Source organism: Adiantum capillus-veneris, chromosome 30 (genome assembly GCF_014529385.1).
Source record: "Adiantum capillus-veneris isolate H3 chromosome 30, ASM1452938v2, whole genome shotgun sequence".
Classification (NCBI taxonomy): Eukaryota; Viridiplantae; Streptophyta; class Polypodiopsida; order Polypodiales; family Pteridaceae; genus Adiantum; species Adiantum capillus-veneris.
Genome location: NC_140960.1, coordinates 78361074 through 78383156, shown reverse-complemented (window position 1 = coordinate 78383156; position 22083 = coordinate 78361074). Strand labels below are relative to the sequence as shown.

The window sequence follows — 22083 nt, the reverse complement described above, 5'->3', positions numbered from 1 at the left end:
AAGCGTCCCAAAATCTCATCACTTGAGTTTTTGGACTTCTAACACAGCCAGTGTTTTGGCCATTTTTGGACTATTTTAGCAACTTGCTTGTCGGAGAAATGAAATTGGGTGTTTTGATCCACATAGCTGCCCCATGTATCAATTTGTGGTTTGCATCTTGAAATTGAGAAAATCCCCAAATTTTTGGGCAATTCATAAATTCGATGTGCTATAATTTTCTGCATTTCAAAAATTAATAAAAATTTGAAAACTTTTCAAAATTTGAAGGAGAGCTTTTAGAAGTGTTGTATTTCCTTTGTGACACTTGTTTTTGCAAAAAAATTGCAAAATTCAGTGAAATTTTAGTAGATTACTATTTTCTAAATTTTTTTAGAGAAATTCAATTTTCTGTTTTTTGTGCACAAAAGTGATAATATAGCCTCCTCCTATTTGGACGTGAAGAATCTCTTCGAAATCAAGAGATTCGAGGATGCTGGATTTGACTTATAGAAAGAGAGAATACAGGGCATTCTTTTCTTAAAAGATTGCGATGGTGCACTGCAAGATGCAAAACCTGTAGCAGTCTTGACATTGCCTATGTTTTGTGGAAAAGCTCAAGGCCACTTATGAAAACAAGACCCGGTAAACCAAGTACACTTGATGCGTAAATTGATGTGTATGCAATTGGATACTGCAAAATCCGCGGCTGAGCACATTAGTGCTTTTATAGGTATTCTTTCCCGGCTCTAGGATTCTGGTTTGTTGCATCTTGATGATAACTTAAAGGCCATTTTCTTGCTTATGACCTTGCCTGATTCTTGGGAGGCCTTGGTAGTCTCATTATCTAATAACCCAAACCTTGCCTTTGATGGAGTAAGGAGTTCTATCCTCAATGAGGAAATTAGACGAAAGGCAAGTGGTGAAGCTAATGCTTCGGCTCACATAGTTAGAGGCAGGACAGGTGAAAGTAATGCTAATGTGGTCAAAGGAACGGGAGCAAGAGCAAAGGAAACCAATCTGATGTCACTCGTTACCAATGTGGACGGAAAGGCCATATGAAGCCAGATTGCAGGTACTTTATGAGAGAGCAAGAAAGGAAAAAGAATGCGGGTGACAAGAAGAAAACGGTGACAAGCCAGATGTATCTGATAGTTCCATGAACAAGGAGAAGATCAATGCAACCTCCAATGTGGTGATTGAGGAACTGTCTGACATAGATTATATTATGTGTGCCACTTTGTACATTGAAAAAGTACTTGACAGGTTTAATATGGCTGATGCTAAGCCTTGGAGCGTGCCATTGCAACCACATGTAAAGTTGAGTGCAAGTGATTGCCCAAAAACTGATGATGCAACCAATGCTATGAGGGGAGTATCTGAAACCGGCTCGTGGAGCGTGCCATTGCAACCACATGTAAAGTTGAGTGCAAGTGATTGCCCAAAAACTGATGATGCAACCAATGCTATGAGGGGAGTATCTGAAACCGGCTCGTGGGGCGGTAAGCGTTGGCTTTCACCCGAAATTCTTTACTTTAGACACACACGAGCACTTTACAAAGGGAACCTGTGACGGGAATTAACACTTATGCACACACACGACTCGGAAGCTAGAATGCTTCGAGCAGACGCCGAGTCCCGACAACCTGTAGGCCCCAAAATTGGTGCCCCTTTTGGTATTTCTTTATTCTTTAAGAGAGGGAATAAAACCTGTGATCTCCTACAAGCTGCCCCGCACCATCTAGGCTAAGAAACACCTGTTCTGGCCCGATTTCGGTAGCATAACTGTACTAGGATGCTTCACAGTCAGTATCCCCACGCAATAGGTGACTTTCCCGACGCATACGGACACTTTGCAAAACCTGGCGAGAATCTGCAGCACGCTGAATTCTCTGTTTTCTGCCCCGAAAATGCACCAGTTCACCTGTACAGCGGTCCCCTCGCGTCCCCGAACCTCCTGGGGGTATTAGGGTCCGTTTAGGGCCGAAACCCGAAACCTGCAAAAATACACAGCAGGCACTAATTCCCTGTCTTGGGCTCCGTTTCGCGTGCCGATCACATCTGTAGCAAGACCTCGAGCTCCCGCACCTGTAGGGCTACTTGCCCTTTGAATCAGACGAGATTTCTGGCGTGCAACCTCTCCGAATTCACCTGTACCTGCGGGGGATTAGCCGTTAGCTAACTCTAGTACCTGTGCAAGAGGCTCTTGCCTCGGCAATTGCACATGAACCCACATAACTGTACATTGGTCAAATGAAAAGCCCACTAGAGGGGCATAACATACTGCTCATAGGGGAGAGAGAGAGCAGTGCGTAGCGTGCAAGGCATCACTCCTGGCACCGCACTGTACATAAGAGGGAAAGGAAGCACTCCATAGCTCTTAACCTGTGATGACAGACTCTCAATGAAGCATCCCCCAAGCATAAATCGAGCGCCCTCTCTTTTGCCCTTGACCTGTAATGCATTTGTGAACATATAGATGCATAAGGGGAAGATTTCTATGGCTACCAAAACTTGCGTATCGCTGAAAACGCAGGAAAACAGCCCTGTAAACACGCATGTGATGCCTTCCAATGCTGAAAATGAGCTCCTTGGACATAGGCAAAGTCATGGGAAGCTGAAAAATGGAGAGAAATGGCTAAAAATCAGAGTTAACAGCCTCCAAAACTGCTCCAAAGAGTCCATTACGAGTTCTCTTCTCCCAGACCTGGTAAATTGGCCAAAAAGTTCCACTTGGCACTCATACATGCAATTTCTTCGCATTGGGCTTCCTGCTTAAAAATCTCTCAACTGGTGCATCAGTTGACTTTGTAGCAGAGTAATAAAATGTTCCCCTTGTCATACCGAAGGTAATGACGCGAACACATTTCATGGCCCAAAATAGTAGTTCCCTAATTTTTAGGAGATGCTTCCGTTGGACTCTCACTAGTCTTCTGACCTCAAGAGAGAGATGGAAAAGGCTGGCAAGCCCCAATAACTCCAGATGGCAAAAACTGTTGTGTACAAGATGGCAAGATGAATGGGAGAGTGCATCCCCCCCTCCTATATATAGGAGAATAGGGAGTAGGTCAGACGAGAAGCCCAATGACCATGCACAAAAAAACCCATAAATGAGGAAAAATGGAAAAAGACCAGAATAGGTCCGGTCGGACAAAGTGCTGAGCAAAACCCTAAATGTGCCTGAAGATCCCTGTCCAGCAGGTGTACGAGTGGCCAACACAATGCACGTGATGTGTGTGAAGCCTGTAGGCAGGGTGCGAAGCATCTGGAGATGAAGAATCTAACAGTCAATCCCCTTCTTGCACTTCTTCAATTGCTTCTTCGTGTCCAAAAGATGACTGATTTGAGTCTGGACCACATCATGGAGTTCTTGTTCAGTGAACACCCTCGGAGTAGGAGGCTTCTTGATCGCCAGTTTGATTGGTGGTTCGGTGGCTTTCTGCCATTCAGTATGCACTTCAGCCATCAACAATTGGGTCAAGAATTTTACAAATTGGGGATCTTTAGCAAACTGAAGCGCATTTGCCTTGTGCACTCAACCTGCTGTCAACGTTGCATCTCCAAGAGTTCATACTGTGTGGGCCAATTTCTCTTCTACCGGGAAGTTCGATCCCTTTTCTCGCGACACGTATGGATTCCGAAAAGAATCAATCGACCTCTTCTGCAACCATTGAGGTGGAAGGAGGCAATACGGCAAATTCGAGCAACTTAGCAGAAGATGAGTACGGGCCACCTTTTGTATATGTACCCCTCAAGCTCTTGATACCCACCTTTTAAGCTCTAGTAGTGTTTCTGTTTAGTTAGTTTCTTTTTTTAATCCAAACCTTGTATCAGATTCACCATGATGTAACTCTTTGGTCTCATAGGTCATTTTGGAGCAAGAGGGGGCGATCGCGTCAGCGTCCTTGGATCCCATCTTGGTGATCGCGATTGAGTTCCCATTCAGCCCTTAGCCTCAGCGAAGGAGCCAGCCCTCCTTGCGTTTTAGTGGCTAGAACTCATCCGAGTCCTCATATTGTATAGGCAACGTCATCAATATCATTTGGTCGAGGAGAACCATCTAGCATCACCTGCAGCCCGTAAGAGACCTCAACCCTACTGGTTCCAAGCCCAGGATTGGTGGGATCTAGCCCTATAACAGCACCTAGGAGTAACGCATCAGCTCCCAAGTGGTGTCTCGGAGTAGTAGTCACCTGAAGCATCAGGTAGGAGCAGATGCAAGTTGATTGGTGTTCATGGAAGGTACCATCATCATGGCCTGAGCATTTATGAATGGATTCTTTGTATCATCACTTGTGCAATACGAAAGCAAATACTACTCCATAACGGATTGGGGGCTCTTGAGGGGTTGGTTGGATAACCTCCGACCCCCCCGCGGGCCCCCTTCTGATGATTGTCCTCCTTGAGCATATAATTTTCATACACCTAGATCTAGACCTCCAGCGTCACCCTCCTCCCTATCATGCATGCATTACTCTCGCCTCACAGCCTAGCCTTTTTTAGTAGCATTTCTTTTGTACTTTTTGTCTATTTTAGGATATCCAGAGGACACACTCATCTATATTGATCTATCGCATGGGCCCACTTCGGCCTGTAGACAATGTTAATAAAGCTTTTCACTTCTTTTGTTCCTCCTCTCTCCCTCCATTTGTCTCTTAGGAACATTCATTAGGAAAGAACCAAATACGTAAGTGATTGAACAATTGAGAGTTTTATGCTAGCGTGATATCTGATTCGTCAGTTTAGCTGTGCTTAAGAGAGATAGGATTTGATTCTTATGGTGGTGAGGGTTGCAGAGTTTCCATATTCCATGGGTTTCTCGAAGGACTAAAGCTCACACCTCATTTGCTTGGTTTCTAATGTAACCTACAAGCGAAGATTGGTGAGCTTCACAATGTAAATGAGACAGTGTACTGGCAGTTATTATGCTTCGTTTTTCACGTGAAGAAGTTTAGAAGTTGTTATATAAAGGGCTGATTGTTTAGTGTTACCCTGGGTGTTTTTAGAATGGATATTAATCCTGGCAAGCAGGCTAGTATATGAATGGATCATTTTGTTCAATTTCTGTCTATGGATATCCTAATTGTCACTTTTTCACTTCAATGTCTATTGATGCTGTAGGTTACGAGCAAAAAGGCAATAATAATTGATGCTTATGAACCGTTACGGAGTAAGCTTGGCTCTACCAATGCTATCAAGAAAGGCAAGGATGAAGACCTTGATTTACTACTGCTACTCAGTCAATCACACAGAAAAAAGCAAGATATAGCTTTGATGTTTGCAGCCCTTGGCTATTCTGCTCTTGGATTTTGAGGAGAGTAGACTTGTCCACTCTTCTTAGATCAAGGAGTGGATGGAAGAGTTTCTTCACCTTAATCAGTACCAAATTGCAATTAAAAAAAAAGTATCATTGTCATCTCGTTGAGCAGATCAAGGCTGATGGAATTTGCAAGGTGTGGATGATTGGCATGGGTTTATTCTTTCATATTTTGGCTGCTCAGTATTGGTAATTGCCAATATCGTGAGCTGAAGTAGATTGGGTTTGACAGGACTTTAGAAGGTGGGTTTGACCAACATATTTTTGTAGTCAGTGAGTACGATATTGGTGCATGTGATGTTTCCTTTGGCCATAGACAGTGGTCATTTCTGTGCATCTCAGAATGTGGGACATGGGGGAACCAATCAGTGCAATGTTTGTGGTAGTTCAACTTTTTTTTTTTGGTGGAGCATATTTTTATTAATAAGGCTAGCATAAGACCTTTGTATTAAAAATGCTTTTCTACTGTGCTTAGAGTGAATGTGGAAAGATTTTGAAAGGGATATCGCAACACATCAGGCAGAAAGATTTCCGTCTGTGGGGAATTTTCTATGCATTTATTGTCGTCATGGTATTCTTGGTTTATGGTAAATTGCAAGGCCAAGGCAGAATATTCATGCACTTTAGGTCCAATCATGTCTTTGCTTTTGGTGCTGATCTCGCCCTCAGCTTGCCTGTGCTAAATACTTGAAACATTGCAGAGCAAGGACAAATTCTTAGTGATCACTACAAGCTTCTGCCAGCAGACTTGCGGGACCTAAACTCGTTAGACATGTTATTGGACCAAGCAAACATGGATCCCAGGTATTTTTGAAGCAGTTCTGAATCCTGACTAAAAGATGAAATTGTGATTGCTCCCATGAAGCAGTTTTATAGTGCTGACATTAACGTGGTTACCAGTTTGCCAACCTTGATTCTTGCAGAATGTGTGCTGATATATCTTGATCCTAATGTGAGTCGGACTGTCGTTAAATGGGCAGGGCAGAAGTTTCCAAACTCAATCTTTGTTGTATATGAGCAGGTTGATTTTTTCTGCTCTAAAAATAGTGACTTACCATTAGATCCAGCTGATTATAAGATATATTTGATCCCGAGAGGCCTTTTGCAACAGATTCATCCCGATGATGGGTTTGGACGTCAAATGCTGAAGAATTTGGAGGTTTGTGAAATCTTTTCTCTACATGTTAAAAAAGCACTTCAATCTGTGTTCGAATTATTAGTTTCTAATAGAAACTACTCATGTTTCACTCATCTACTTTCTAGATCGTGGTGTCCTGTCATCACAAGTTTGTAGTTTGTGGCAATACTAGAAGTGTGCAAATCTTGAGAGTCTGATTGTTGCAAAAGGTGCCCCAAAATTTGGTGAACATGCTAGAGGTGTTCTGAGTGATAGAAGACATATGGTTGTGTCAATGGGCTCTTTGGAGCCCCAAGATCGGGGCCCGACTGGGATGTGCAGGGGGCAGGATGTCTCCGTTGTGAGATGAGACGCAACCCTCCGGTGACAACACACACACACACACACACACACACACACACACACAGAGAGAGAGAGAGAGAGAGAGAGAGAGAGAGAGAGAGAGAGAGAGAGAGAGAGAGAGAGAGAGAGAGAGAAGAAGAGAGTTTTAACGTCGTAGGAAACTATCCCAAGAGACCTTAAAGATCTAGCCGACGAGGAGTTGAACTCAAGACCTGTTATTCAAGAGGGAAATGGCATAACCAATCTACCACACTTGGGTGATAGAAAGAGAGAAATGAAATGAAATGTTATATTAACGTCTTCAAAAGGCCAAAGTGACCTATGAGACCAGAAAGTTACAATGCGGTGTATCTGATACAAAGTCAGATTAACAAAATAAATTAAACTAGGATAACAGAATATAAATACTGCGGAATCCTAAACTAAGCTGATAGGTGTGAAAGGTGAAAGGCGTGAAATGTGTGAACTAAGCAGTACAATGTGTAGACAATATGGGAGGGAAGTAGAGATCCATCTTCATAGAGATCCATCTTCATCTGCACTCTGGACGACGAAAAAGTATGGTTCGATTCCTTTGCTGTAGCCTCCTTCGAAATTGTGTAGCTCCTCTTCTCCATCGAAGTCGTCTAGATCTCCCTAGCTCCAATGCTCGGTCTATGAGGATGCCAGTAGTGCGGGCAGACCTCTCCACTGTTGGCTGCTCCTCTGTCTGTTCTTTTGGGTGTACAATATCTAGTGTAAAGAAATCTGTGATCTGTCTCTGGGGTTGTCTCTCTTCAGCTCTCCTTAGTAAAGTTTCTCTATGCCTGTGTAACTCAAGTAGATATAACGCAAGACATCTCTGATCCTCATAACTCACGACCCTAGATAGAGGCCCAAAACCTTCTCTGAATAGACAATGAAAACGGCCTCGTATCTCATAGTACACTGTGCAATGACATATGTCAGAGAGAGAGAGAGAGAGAGAGAGAGAGAGATGATGATGTTGTATTTACGTCCTCGGGGGGCCAAAATGATCCATGGGACCACAAAAAAATCTACAAGAGGCTCCCCTCATGTGTGTAGAGGGGGTAGTGGGCTAGTAGCTTTCTTGTGTGTTAGTGTTGTGTGATGATCCAATACTTTGGCAAAGTAGATGCCTAAAGCTACTGGGGAGGGGTGTGTCCGAGAGAGAAGCTCCTCAAAGGTGACATCCCCTTGCAATAGCAGTGGCAAATCAGCACAGATGTGTGCGTATGCTGGGCCTCGCTTTCCACTTTGTTTAAATTGCATTGTGTGCATGTCCTTCTATTTTCCTTAATATTCAGCCACCCTTTCGTTTCAATCTTGAGCATGTGTGATCGCATCCGCATCAAAGTAATGGCCCGTCTTGCCCAGTGGGACATAGGTGTCCTGATATGCATCTGGGTGTCCCCAGTCTTGTAGGTCTCCCAATATCGTGTATTGATGTGTTTACTGTAGTATTCAAATTTGGACCTGTGTACTATTGTACTCCATCTAGTGTGTAGGGCTTCAAGTATGCTTCTGTCAAAATTCAGCCCATGCTCATGTTCAGTGCCTTCCTCTATGTGCATGTCCACATGGTCTCCCACATTCCATCTAGAGAACCATTTCCGTATGTCTTCTACGAGACTGGAGGTGAGAAATTTACTCTTGTAATTCTTTTGCGGTTTACATCCGGCTTGCCATGCCATGTGGGGTAGACGGCTCTCAGGCATCATCTTAACTTTCATGAGGTATTTGTGTACCCTCTGTAAGGCTTGCATTTCCTAGGGTCTCTTGCCTGTCTCCAAAAGCATCACTGAGTATGGGGTGGTAGTTTTGATCCCATGTGTCTACATAGGAATTTTTTCTGTATCTTTTCAATGTCATGGTAGCGGGGATACTCCCCCCCCATACCTCTACACCGTAAAGTATTGTTTGGACCACACATACATCAAATGCCAGAGACTTGATTTCCCATCGCTTTGTGACACTTTACTTGCATATGTTCTCAAATTCATAGTATTTCGCTTGTCCTGCATCAATTCTGTTTTGCGTGCAACTTCCCCATGCATGGTTTGAAGGTACATAGATGCCCAAGTACTTGAACCTCTCAACCGCTTGGAGTGTTTGCCTGTCATACGTGATGATGGGCTGATTCTCATTTCTACATGTGTGGACTCTTTGTTTTGGCTACATTGACTGACAAGCCCGTTGCATTGCAAAATGCATGTACTGCATCCAAAAGTTTCTGTAGAAGGAGGGCCTTGTAGGCAAAGAGAACCACATCATTGGCATATATGAGGAGAAGAAGCGTGAAAGTACCAATGCTAGGGTGATCTCCCCCCTCTCCCATAGCCTTGTTAATGAAATCATCAAGCTCATCTATGCATAGTCCAAAAAGTGTAGGTGACAAAGGGCATCCTTGTTTAACTCCCATAGTGCCTTGTGAGAAACCTGTGTTTGTCTTGAGTTTACATCTGACCTCTTGGTAGAGGCGTCCCACTGCTGCCCTAAGATGCATAGGAGCTCCCAGAGTTTCCATACGTGACCATAGCCCTTGACGGGGTACTGTGTCAAACGCTTTCTTGAAGTCCACAAAACAACAATACAGGGTTTTGCCTTTTAGCCTGGCTTCATCCATCAAGACCCGGAGTGTGATAAGGTGGTCTATCGTGCTGTGACGGGCTCTAAATCCTGCTTGTCCAATGGCACGTTTCCCGTTATTTTCAGCCCATGTGCTAAGATCTTTCTCAATAATGCTTCCAAAAGGTTTTGCCATACATGAGCTCACCATGATGGTGCGATAATTAGAGAGAAAATTGCGGTCACCTCCTTTAAAGAGCGCTTTCACCCAGTTTTCTTGCCAATCTTAGGGTAAGTATTGGTTGATTGCTTGATTCATCATATGGTGTATCCATTTCTTAGCCTCAATACTTGACCATTTCAGCATTTCAGAGGTGAGATGTAATGTGTCAGCTGCTTTCCCATTCGCCAAGCTTTTGAGGCCTTTAATGACTGCCTGGAAGGTGATGGGCTTTGGATGTTCGGCCTGAGCCCCTGTGTATATCGCCTCTTGAGTCCCCGACGGGGCATACAAAGTTTTTACATAAGCATACATTTCGTTTCGGCTGAAATCTCCCATCACATCCCCTTTCTTCCCCTTCATGTTACGCCAAGCCTGCTTTGGCTCTTTCTTGAACCTGCTCAAGTCTAGTTGTTCTTTTGAGAGTTCATACATGCGTCTCTTTTTCCTCTTGAGTGTGTTGTATTCTCTAGCAGCCCATTCCCATTCATTTGAGTGTTGTGCTAAGCCTCTCATCTTACGTTTGGCCTCCTTGCATTTTGCATCAAACCAAGGATTATGAGGTAAACCCTTCCAAGTCTGTTTACCACTTTGATACTTGCCCATAATAATTTTTGCGGCTTCCTCCATTGCATGTCGAAAGATCTTCCACGTCTCTTCAATGTCACAAGGCATGTTCCGGTCAAACAGTAAGGTATCTAAGAGACTAGCATAGTCCTCTTTCTTCGTGAGTTGCATTTTGTATGACTAATTCGGTGTATTCATTGTGTTGACAATAGGCATACTGGGCATGTGTAGGCATATATTGATTGGTGTATGGTCTGAGGTTGGTAGCCTGCTACCCACTTCAAAACTATGGACCAAGTCCAATGCATCGTATCTCACCAAGGCATAATCATTTGTACTCCTCCCATGATTTGCCGTGTAGCAAGGGTATGATCCAGATTGTACGAACTTATCCGCACCATTCATGGCTACAAGCTACATTGAGTTCATCATACTTATCATGGCTAACCCCTGTGCATTCATGATGTTATCACTTGAACATCTATCCCACATAGAACCAAGTATAAGCTCCCCATTCTTATCTGCAGGGTGCAGTGAATGGTTTGTCAATTGTACCTGTGTGTTTCCAATAAGAGCATTCAAATCCCCAAGAAGGACAACTGCTCCCTCTTGTGCATACATTGCAATGTCTGTACATAGGTCAGCAAAGGGGTCATTTTTGGATAGCTGGTTTGTGTCATAAAAAGGTGACTCTCGATGCGGGATATAGCATCCTGCAAACAAAGATCAATCCTTTTGATGAGCAAACCTTAACCCATATATAGCGCTTGTGGTCATCAATCTTGCATACCTCAACCATCTTTTGAAGCTCTTCCTTATACATTACAGCTACACCTCGTCCTCACATTTTGGTACCATTCCACCATACGGAGTGCTTGATATATCCACTAATGTCCGGCAGCGTGCATGTGTTTTGTTCCCATGTTTCCAAAAGAGAGAGAGAGAGAGAGAGAGAGAGAGAGAGAGAGAGAGAGAGAGAGAGAGAGAGAGAGAGAGAGAGAGAGAGAGATAGATATGAAATGAAATGAATATTAACATCTTCAAAAGGCCAAAGTGACCTATGAGACCGGAAAGTTAGAATGTGGTGGATCTGATACAAAGTCAGAGTAACAAGATGACAAAATAAAATACTATGGAATCCTAAACTGCTAGGTGTGGACTAAGTAGCTAAACAACTAGCTGGGATAGCTAGATCACATGAGATCCAACATCGGTTGCTGGTGGATCTCATCAATCTCCTCCATGGTCAGTAGCCTTACCGAGCGTCGTGCACGTCGAGCCAAAGTGACCCGAATCCTCTGATGCAGCCTCCATCGATGCTGTGTAGTCCTCCGTAGTCGTGGGCATCTGGATCTCCCCAGCTCAGTCGCTCGATCGATCAATATGTCTCTAGTGTAAAGCGACGAGCTTGCTGTGGTAGTAACTCCTCCGGGTGTCCAGTGGGTGCAGCTCTAAAGAAGTCTGTGGTCTGTCTCTGAGACTGGCTAGCCTCTCCTCTCATCAGGCTCTCTCTGTGTCTGCGCAGCTCGAGCAAGAACAAACCTAGGCATCTTTGATCCTCGTACCGCATGACTCTAGAGAATGGTCCAAAGCCCTCTCTGAACAAGCAATGGAGGCGGCCTTGTATCTCGTAGTAGACAAGGCAGTGGCATGTGTAGTGCAACTCTGTCTCAGGCTCGATGTCGTACAAGGGGGCATGTCCTGGCCTCTGCTGGTACTCCGCTGCATCTCCTAGTCTCGATCCGTTGTTGGTGTGAAGATGTGCGTATCTGGCCAATAGCACATTGTATCCCATGAGACAAGTGGGTGTCGATGTATCTGGGCCTCGTCACAAAACCATCCTCCGTAAGCTGGAGGAGATGTTCTCTGTAGAAAGCCATCTTCGTGCCCAGCTCCTGTGCTAGCTGTATCCATGTCCTCGTGGTGTCTAGCTGAGTCAAGTCCTAGCGAATGAGCCTAGTGATCTCGGACTGTGTAAGAATCAGAGAGGGCACATCTAGTGAGTACTGGAAGGGAGGCAATTTGTCTATGCTGAACCCATGCGCCTGAAACCATGATGTCATCTCCCAATACCAGCATGCTATATCTCCTTGCATGGCTAACTGTCGAGAGGACTCAAGTGAAAGGCGTGCGTATCTGTCTTTGGGAAGTTCCCACATGCGGTGTATGAAGGAGACAGATCTGGTGAGCGCCTCAACCAGCAGTGGGGGGGCAGCTAGCTCTGCTCGTACAATAGCACGTGGTACTGAAGCCTTGGCTCTAATGAGCTGCGAGATCATAGAGACCAAAGGCTTCTCCATGTCCCCCCATCCATCATTGTGGCCTGTCCTCCCGTGATGATCCAATGAAGGTCCCCAAATCTTAGAGAGAGAGAGAGAGATGAGAGAGATGAAATGAAATGTTATATTAACGTCTTCGAAAGGCCAAAATGACCTATGAGACCAAAACGTTACAATTGGTGAATCTGATATCATTTCAGTTCAGCACAGCTCCATTAGGAGAGGTCCCCACGTACACTCGGTATACCTTCATGAGGGAGACAGATTCTGTGTATATGGATGAGATATACAGGCAGCTATGCACTCAGGAGCCGGGACGGCCACTAGCTAAACTCACTCAGATACTAACAGAGACGCTCCATGATGCAGCATCAGAGGCATTACCCCACAGCCAACCTACACGGAGACGATCTAGGAGCATGCCCCAGAATAGTTGGTATGATGAGGAGTGTAGAGAGACTAGGATCAAATTACAGAGGAAAGTGCTCATGGGTATTACCACACATAGACAGTCACAGATTATCTTTCGCCGGCTAGTGCGACGAAAGAAAAGGGCTTATCTATCTCAGCTAGAGCGGGATCTGTATCAGCTATTTATGAGTCAAGACTCAGGCGAAGCATGGAGGCTATTCCACGAGCATTCACCACCACCAGCGGTCACCTCCACAGAGACATGGGGGGAATATGCCACGTCTCTCTATACAGCATCAGGGCAACCACCTTTGCCGGACCCACTAGAGACATGCCCGGAGACATGTTCTTTTTTAACTGCCGAGGGGGTAAGGAAAGCCATTGACAGGATGAAGACAAGGAGAGCACATGATCATGATGGTCTGGTAGCAGAGCACTTCATCCGTGCCAGAGATATGCTTGCAGAGCTCCTTGCTATGATGTTTAATCGAGCCATGTATGAAGGCTTCCCTGAGACTTGGAGTATGTCTAAGATTGTGCCTATTTTCCAGTCAGGAGACTCCATGATTCCCGGGAATTATCGCACCATCATGGTTAGTCACACATTAGCTAGGCTGTATGCATCCGTTCTTGAGGGAGAGCTGAGTAGATGGGCAGAGCGAGAGGGCATACGAGCACCAGGGCAAGCAAGATTCAGGAGAGGTTTCTCCACTCTTGACCAGATTCTGATACTCAGAGCTATTATTGAGAAGGGTAGACACCATGGCAAGAGGATCTATTGTAGCTTTGTGGATTTCCGCAAAGCTTTTGACACAGCGCAGAGAGCCAGATTTATACGCAAACTACAGGACATGGGTGTGCCTACAGAGCTGATATGGGGTATTCTGGCTTTATACAAGATGGTGATGGGGTGGGTACGCACTATTGAGGGAATGTCTGACATGGTCTACTCCACTATTGGAGTGAAGCAGGGATGCCCCATATCTCCGACTCTTTTTGGGATGTATGTGGATGAGTTTTCACACCATGTAGAGTGTCAGGGAGACAAAGGGGCTCAGCTAGCAAGCACATGGATTCCGTTGTTACTATATGCTGATGATATTGTGTTGATTTCTGACTCGCCAGAGGGGATGCAACGTCATTTAGATGCTTTGCATACATTTACTCATGACAGTGGATTGTCTGTCAACCTGGGAAAAACCAAGGTTATGGTGTTCAACACCACACCACAGTGGGTCAGGAGGTCAGCACCCACATTTACGTATGGCCAGGAGACTGTGGAGTACACAAATGCATATACTTATCTTAGGATAGTCTTCGGTGGACCGGTGTTTTCACTGAGGAGAGCATCAGAGACTAGACTGACGAGAGCATATGCAGCCTTGGGAGGACTGGAGAGGATGTGTTCGCAGGTTTAGTTTTAGGAACCGCAAACAAAGCTCTGGCTTTTTGACACTCTAGTGACTTGAGCTATGCTCTATGGGGTTCAGGTATGGGGACCCTCAGTAGACCATCATGGGAGATCTGGCAACACAGATGGATGGAGATGTATCCTTTGGTCTCTATGATCGCTCGGATGATTCGGGCTAAGGCCTTAGTGCCTCATGAGATTATCCGAGCCGAGCTAGCCGCCCCCTAGATCAGTATCCTTTATACACGGTTTATGGGATCTCCCCAGGGACAGATACGCTCGGCTTGCCCTGGAGTCATCTCGACAACTAGCGCTACAAGGCGATACAACATGTTGGTATGGACAGATGACAGCATGGTTTCAGTCACATGGTTTCAACATGAATAGATTGCCTCCGTTTCAATACTCCCTGGATGCACCCTCCCTGTCTCTCACACGGACAGAGATCACCAGACTCATACGCCAGGATCTGATTCAGCTAGATACCAGGAGCACATGGATACAACCGACACAAGAGTTGGGCACGAAGATGGCCTTTTGTAGAGAGCATCTTCTCCAACTCACGGAGGATGGTTTTGCGACTAGGCCTGCATACATGGATACACACTTATCTCTTGGGATACGATGCGCTATTGGGCAGACACGCACATCCTCACATCAGCTCCATATCAAGACTGGCCGATTTCGGGGTGCAAGGAGGGGCCAGGATATGTCACCTATGTAACTTAGAGCCAGAGACAGAGCTGCACTACACGTCATTGCCCGGCGTACTATGAGATACGCGGCCTTGTCCACTGCCTGTTCAGAGAAGGTTTCGGACCATTTTCTAGAGTCATGAGATACTAGAATCAGAGGTATCTCGGATTGTTCCTGCCAGAGTTGCGCAGACTTAGGGAGAGCTTGTTGAGGACATCAGGGGAAAGACAGCCTCAAGGACGAATCACAGATTTCTTTACACCAGCTAGGGGAGAGCCAGAGGAGCAGTCATCACAGCAGATCTCAGAGCCCACCCACACTAGAGGTACGTTGCTTGATCGAGTCACTGAGCTAGGCAGATCAAGACGCCCGCAACCTCGGGGGGTCTCCCACCATCAACGAAGGTTGCAGCAGAAGATATAGATCACTCTAGCTCGACATGCAAGACGCCCAACCAGAGTACTGACCATGGAGGGGGTTGATGAGATTCGATAGCGACCGATGAGAGATTTCATTTGAACCCACCAAACACCCCCGAGAGAGAGAGAGAGAGAGAGAGAGAGAGAGAGAGAGAGAGAGAGAGAGAGAGAGAGAGAGAGAGAGAGAGAGAGAGAGAGAGAGAGAGAGAGAGAGAGAGAGAGAGAGAGAGAGAGAGAGAGAGAGAGAGAGAGTGATGAAATGTTGTATTAAATGTCTTCAAAAGGCCAAAATGACCTATGAGACCAAACTGATACAATCCTTGTGGATCTAATCCAATGTCTGGGTACAAAAATAAAATGAAGTAGAGTGGAAGACTAAACTAAAAGACTAAAATCGTCAGACTGAAATCATCATCCATGCCCGAAGATGCCTGGAATCGGGCGTTGTCCGAGAAAGTATTGCATCGGTCGCTGAAGAGCTTCGTCAATGTCCGCCTCTATAAATAGTCGTACTGGGCGTCTCACATGTCGTGCTAGAATAGTCCCGATTCTCTTATGGAGCCTCCGTCGATGTCATGGTTGCCCTCGTAGATGTGGGCGTCTAGCTCTCCCGAGCTCAATGGCTCTGTGTACTAGTATACCTTTGGTTGAAGTTGGCTCTGAAGTCTGTTGTGAAGCATGCTCATTTGGCTGCTGAGTCCCTGCTCTAAAGAAGTCAGTGATCTCCCTCTGTGAATGTCTCCCATTGCCTGGTCTCCTCAAGAGACTTTCCCTGTGTCTGCGCAGCGCTAGCAAAAACAACCCAAGGCATCTGTGATCCCTATATCTCATGACTCTAGCGAACGGTCCAAAGCCCTCTCTAAATAGACAGTGAAAGGGGCCTCGTATCTCATAGTATATCGGACAAAGACAAATGTGATGTAACTCTGTCTCTGGCTCTATATGATATAGCTGGCATATCCTTGCTTCTGCTGGTACTCTCCTAAATCTCTGATGCGATGATGTGCGCATCTGACCAATAGCATATCGTATTCCATAGGATAAATGAGTGTCCATATAGGCCGGTGTGATCACATATCTCTCTATAGAAAGCCATCTTCGTGCCCAACTCTTGTGCCAATTGTATCCATGTGCTTCTGGTATTTAGTTGAATCAAATCCTGAAGTAAAAGTCTAGTGATCTTTGTCCATGTGAGAGAAAGGGAAGGTGCATCCAAGGAGTACTGGAATGGAGGCAGTCTATGCATTAGCTGAAGCCATGTGACTGAAACCATGATGTCATTTGCCCATACCAACATGTTGTGTCCCCTTGTAGCGCTAGACTCAAGGGCTAGCCGAGCATATTTGTCTCGGGGGACGTCCCATAAATTATGCATGAAGGAAATTGATCTAGTAAGGGCCTCAATTACGAGAGGGGGGGCAGCTAGCTCAGCTCGAATAATCTCATGTGGCATTGAGGCCTTAGCCCGAATCATCCGAGAGATCATAGAGACTAGAGGCCTCTCCATACATCTCCATCCATCAGTGCTACCAGATTTGCCCCGGTGGTCCACTGAGGGCCCCCAAATCTGAACCCCATAGAGCGAACACATCTTCTCCAATCCTCCCAAGGTGCATAAGCTCTCGTCAATCTAGTCTCTGCTGCTCTCCTCAATGAAAACGCCGGTCCACTGAAGACTACTCCAAGATAGGTGTATGCATCTGTATACTCCATTGTCTCCTGGCCATATGTAATCGTGGGTGCTGACCTCCTGACCCACTGTGGTGTGGTGTTAAAACACCATAACCTTGGTTTTCCCTAGGTTAACAGACAATCCACTATCGTGGGCAAATGTGGACAAATCATCTAAATGACGCTGCATCCCTGAGTCAGAAATCAACACAATATCATCAGCATATAGCAATAGTGGGATCCATGACCCTGCCAATTGTGCTTCTGTATCACCATCCCTCTCAATGTAGTCAACAACCTCATACATGCCAAATAGTGTAGGAGATAGCGGGCAACCCTGTTTCACCCCAATAGTGGAGTAAACCAAATCAGAAATCCCCTCTTGAGTGCGTACATGCCCCATTACTGACTTGTATAAAGCCATGATCCGAGCGAGAGAGAGAGAGAGAGAGAGAGAGAGAGAGAGAGAGAGAGAGAGAGAGAGAGAGAGAGAGAAGAGAATTTTTAACGTCGTAGGAAATTATCCCAAGAGACCTTAAAGATCTATCTGACGAGGTGAGTTGAACTCAAGACCTGATATTCAAGAGGGAAATGGCATAACCAATCTACCACACTTGGGTGATAGAAGAGAGAGAGAGAGAGATAGATAGATAGATAGATTTTATTATCGTCCTCGGAGGTCAAATATGACCTATGGGACCAAAGTTACATGTGATCTAGTATGCGTATGGCTGATGAGTGACTCTAGATGCTCCAAAATTGTGGTGATGAGAGTCGCAATGGAGAGCCCACACGTTGGCTAGGAGAGGAAAGTGTGTAGGTCTAAGTTATGGCTGAAAATGTGAGAGAAGCAAGTTCGGATGTGACCAAAAGCTGAGCACTCTAGTAGTTTGTGGTACTCAGACTCTCGAACTTGCAGTGAGCATAATGTGCACAGTCGATTTGACTCTTCTCCATTGCCCCAACACCCTATCTCGCATCGAAGGAAATGGGAGCTAAGCCGAATGGCTACGATAGTGCGTATCGCTGACAAGGGGATAGGCTCAAGCATTTAACTGTGAGTACGGTTTCCTCTTTCAGCGAAGAACATGGTTTTGTAGTTGGGGGCAATATGGGTGGTGTAATGTATGAAGCGTGACCCGCCGGATTTCTCCCAAGCCGTAATACATTGGCGTTGTAGAAAAGCTTCATTCACTTGGGAGTCAATTGAAGCATCATGTACCAAGTGTAATGTATCCCATCTCCCAAACCACTTCTTTATGTCTTGCATCCATCGCGTGCTCAAGATCTTGCTTTTATGTGTCTTTTGAACTTTTTTGCTTGCTTCCCATGCAATTGTAGGAAGTCGATTTGAGGGGTTTTGACGCATCTTTATCATGTACTCCACAACCCTTTCCATGCCCATAACCTCAATTGGAAGACATCCCGACTCAAGAAGTAGGAGCATATACGGTGTTTGTGTCTTCACTTGGAGAAAGTGTGTGAGAAAACGCTTTTGGACATTCTCAAACTCTTTCCAAGTAGACTTTGAGATGCTCCCACCCCACACTTCAACTCCATAAAGAAGAACCGGTGTCACCAATGCATCAAAAAGATAGTTCTTGAGAACCCAACACTTAATGTTTCCCGCATTACACATGTTCTCAGATGCATAATATGCTCTCTTTCCCGCTTTCGAACGACGTATAGCACATTCATGCCACTGTGATTGGACGGAACCTCAAGGCCAAGGTACTTAAAGCTCTCAACAACTCCAAGTGTCTCATTGTTGTACACAGTGATGGCTTCTCCTTATGGTTGGTTTTCACAAGCATAACCTTTGTCTTGGATTCGTTCACAATCAGTCCACTATACAAGCAAAAGTTCTCAAGGACAACCATAAGCTTTTGTGCATCTTCTAAAGTGTGTGCTGGAAGCACTACATCCGCATACAACAAAAGCATGATGAGAGAGAGAGAGAGAGAGAGAGAGAGAGAGAGAGAGAGAGAGAGAGAGAGAGAGAGAAATGAAATGAAATGTTATATTAACGTCTTCAAAAGGCCAAAATGACCTATGAGGCCAATTTGTTACAAAATAGTGAATCTGATACCATGTTTGGGTACAAAAAGACTAGAACAAAAATACTACTACTACTAGAATCCATCCTTATCTGCACTCTGGATGTCGAGAGTATGGCTCGAATCCTCTGCTATAAGTCTCCATCGATGTTGTGTAGCCCCTCGCCTCAATCGTGGCCGTTTGGATCTCCGTAGCTCCAATGCTCGGTCGATGAGAGTGTCGGTAATGGTCAAATGAGTGTGGGCCGAGCTTTGTAGTGATGTTTGCTCCTTTGACTGTCCCATATCTAGTGAAAAGAAATCTGTAATCTGTTTCTGTCTCTCTCTAGCTCTCCCCAGTAAAGTCTCTCTATATATGTGTAACTCAAGTAGATATAGCCCAAGACATCTCTGATCCTCATAACTCATGACCCTAGAGAAAGGACCAAAACCCTCTCTGAATAAGCAGTGGAAACGGCCCCGAATCTCATAGTACCTGTGCAATGACATCTGTAATGCAGCTCTGTCTCTGGCTCTACCTGGCATAAGCGGCATATCCTATTGTTTGCTGGTATCTCTCCGAATCTACCAGTCTCAATCTCCAGCTGATGTGAGGATGTGCGTATCTGACCAATGGCACACCGCAAACCATGAGACATGTGTATCCATGTAGAATCACAAACCCATCTCCCGTGAGGTGGAGAAGATGCTCTCTATAGAAAGCCATCTTCGTGCCCAACTCCTGTGGCGGCTCTTGTTAGGTAAAGGCGGTGTGCCTCACCGTGCTTTGCCCGTGTCTGTCGGCCAGTGTCCGACTGCCCACATTTATCTCCTTATTCTTTATACATACAAAGAATAAGGAGCTCTTACTCATTCTCACATTGTGCTCATACAGTGAGCGCACTCACAATTGGTATCAAAGCGTATGGTGATCGCGGAGAGCACGACGGCTTCAGAGCTTCGAGGCGATAGCTCGATCGCTCTCAGCGTTAGAGAGATTAAGAAAGCTTAAAAGCTTTGGGAGAATGCAATGGGAGCTTGTGAGCTCAATTGAGAGTGATGTATGCTCTTGTGGAATATCAAAAAGGAGTGTGGAAGGTTGTGTGTAAGTGAAGGTGCTACTGTCACCAGGAGGTGTATATTTCCTGTTGCCTTCCGTAAATAAGTATTAGATATATTTATTTTATTTTTACTTGTTTGTCCCAAAACCCTTGAAAAGGTGCAAGTGGACATTGCATGGCCAGTGTGAAACGGCTGCAGCCAAATGGGTTTCTCACATCGGGGATCTAGGTCGGTCAGACAGGGACTGCCCGGGCCAGTTAGCACTGAATTCTGATGAGTATGGAAGCTCGTGTGCGCCAAACTGGAATTTGGGCCACTCGTCAAGTCACTGCAACTTTATAAGTTGAAAGGGGCCAGTAAATTAACCCACATTGTAGATGTTGGTCAAATGGTAGTCTTCAATGATGGTCAGGAGACCGATAGGGACGCCATGGAAGCATCTCCTAAAATTTAGGGAACTGCTATTTTTGACCGGAAAATGTGTTCGCGTCATTAGCTCTGGAATGACAAGGGGAACATTTTATTGCTCTGCTGCCAAGTCAACTGACGCACCAGTTGAGATATTTTTAGCAGGGAAAGCCCAAACTCTGAAACTAGGCGACGTGTCAGTCTGTGAGCGATTCTGCCACTCTAGGAGGCAAAAACGAGCTGCATACCAACAAAGGGGGCGCCATTTTCAGCCTCAGGTGGATTGTAGCAGGTACAGAAGCTATGGAATGCTTACCTTGCCCTCTATGCACAGTATGGTGACGGGAGTGATGCCCCGCACGCTACATACTGCTCTCTTTCTCCCCTACGTACAGTATGTTATGCCCCACTAGTGGGCTTCTCATTTGACCTATGTACAGTTCTGGGGGTTTATGCGCGTTTGCCAAGGCAAGAGCCTTCTGAACAGGAACCGGATTAGCTAATTGCTAATCCCCCACAGGTACGCACAGTTCCATCACGAAAGATTGCGAGTTTGGAGAGTTTTCTCGCGTGAAAACTCGTCCAATTCACAGGGGAACTGTCCCATTGCGTGCGGGAGCCCTTGGGACTACGCGTGTTCGCTCCGCTAAAAACGATCCGAAACAGGGAATTACAGCCTGCTGTGTTTTTCTGCAGGTTTAGGGTTTCGCACCTAAACTGCAAGGGAACATCGGGGGAGCCTCGTGAGAGCCTTGGGATGCGTGCATAGGCTTTTGGGCTCCCGGCAGTGAAAAACAGAGAATTACAGCCCGCTGAATTTCTGTGACAGCTCACCAGAAAGCTTCCAGATATCGAGGGAATCCGTCCTAGACAGGTGTTTTTGACCTACAGGGGTTTTTGCGCCGTTATGCTGTCGAAATCCGGTCGAAAACCTGCGTTTTCAGCCCTCGCTAGGTTTGGACAGCTTTGTGAAAGCTTGTGCTAAGTGGTTGGATCGTCTACCTTAATTTGAATAAAGAAATACCGAAAGGGGCGCCAGTCTTTGGGGCCTACAGGGTGTCGGTCTCGTGTGCGCAGTGACATTCTAGTCGCTGGACGCAACTGTGTTCTCTTCCCTTCTCAGTGCTCTATGTAAAGTTAACAGGTAATTGAAATAGTACCGCCCTCTACATTGTACGGGCCGGTTATATGGTTCCATCGACGGGATAGTCACTTCTTCTTCAAAAAGTGCAGCCTGGATTGTTGTGGGTGAAAGCAACACAGAGCTTGTCGATATGGCAGAGAAGAGAGACCAAGTACCTGAAGAGGGATCTTCCTTACATGGCACAGAGAAAATTCCTTCAACTCTTCAAGAAGAGGACAGGTTGTTTAGAACTCAACTGCGTTGTTGCATGGACATGTTTCAGCAGTTGGCTAACAACCCAAGGATGCAGGAATTCTTACAGGCTCCGACACAGGGTTTTCAGCCTCCTACACAGGGCATGACTGAGCCGTTGCAGGAAAAGGAGATTTCCAATGCGCAGAGGACTCATGATGCTCTAGGGAAAGCCCATGTGGTTGAG

At 45.6% G+C, this 22083-nt stretch overlaps 1 protein-coding gene across 1 annotated transcript in view; it reads left to right on the top strand.

The window, feature by feature from the left end:
* Positions 1 to 22083, top strand: part of SBI1 (Leucine carboxyl methyltransferase) — a 116137-nt gene that overhangs the window by 38017 nt on the left and 56037 nt on the right. The window contains exons 5-8 of the mRNA XM_086506432.1: positions 5098 to 5179; positions 5995 to 6097; positions 6194 to 6314; positions 6405 to 6452. Coding sequence (XP_086362558.1) covers positions 5098 to 5179; positions 5995 to 6097; positions 6194 to 6314; positions 6405 to 6452 — 354 coding nt within the window. The remainder of the gene's footprint in view (positions 1 to 5097; positions 5180 to 5994; positions 6098 to 6193; positions 6315 to 6404; positions 6453 to 22083) is intronic.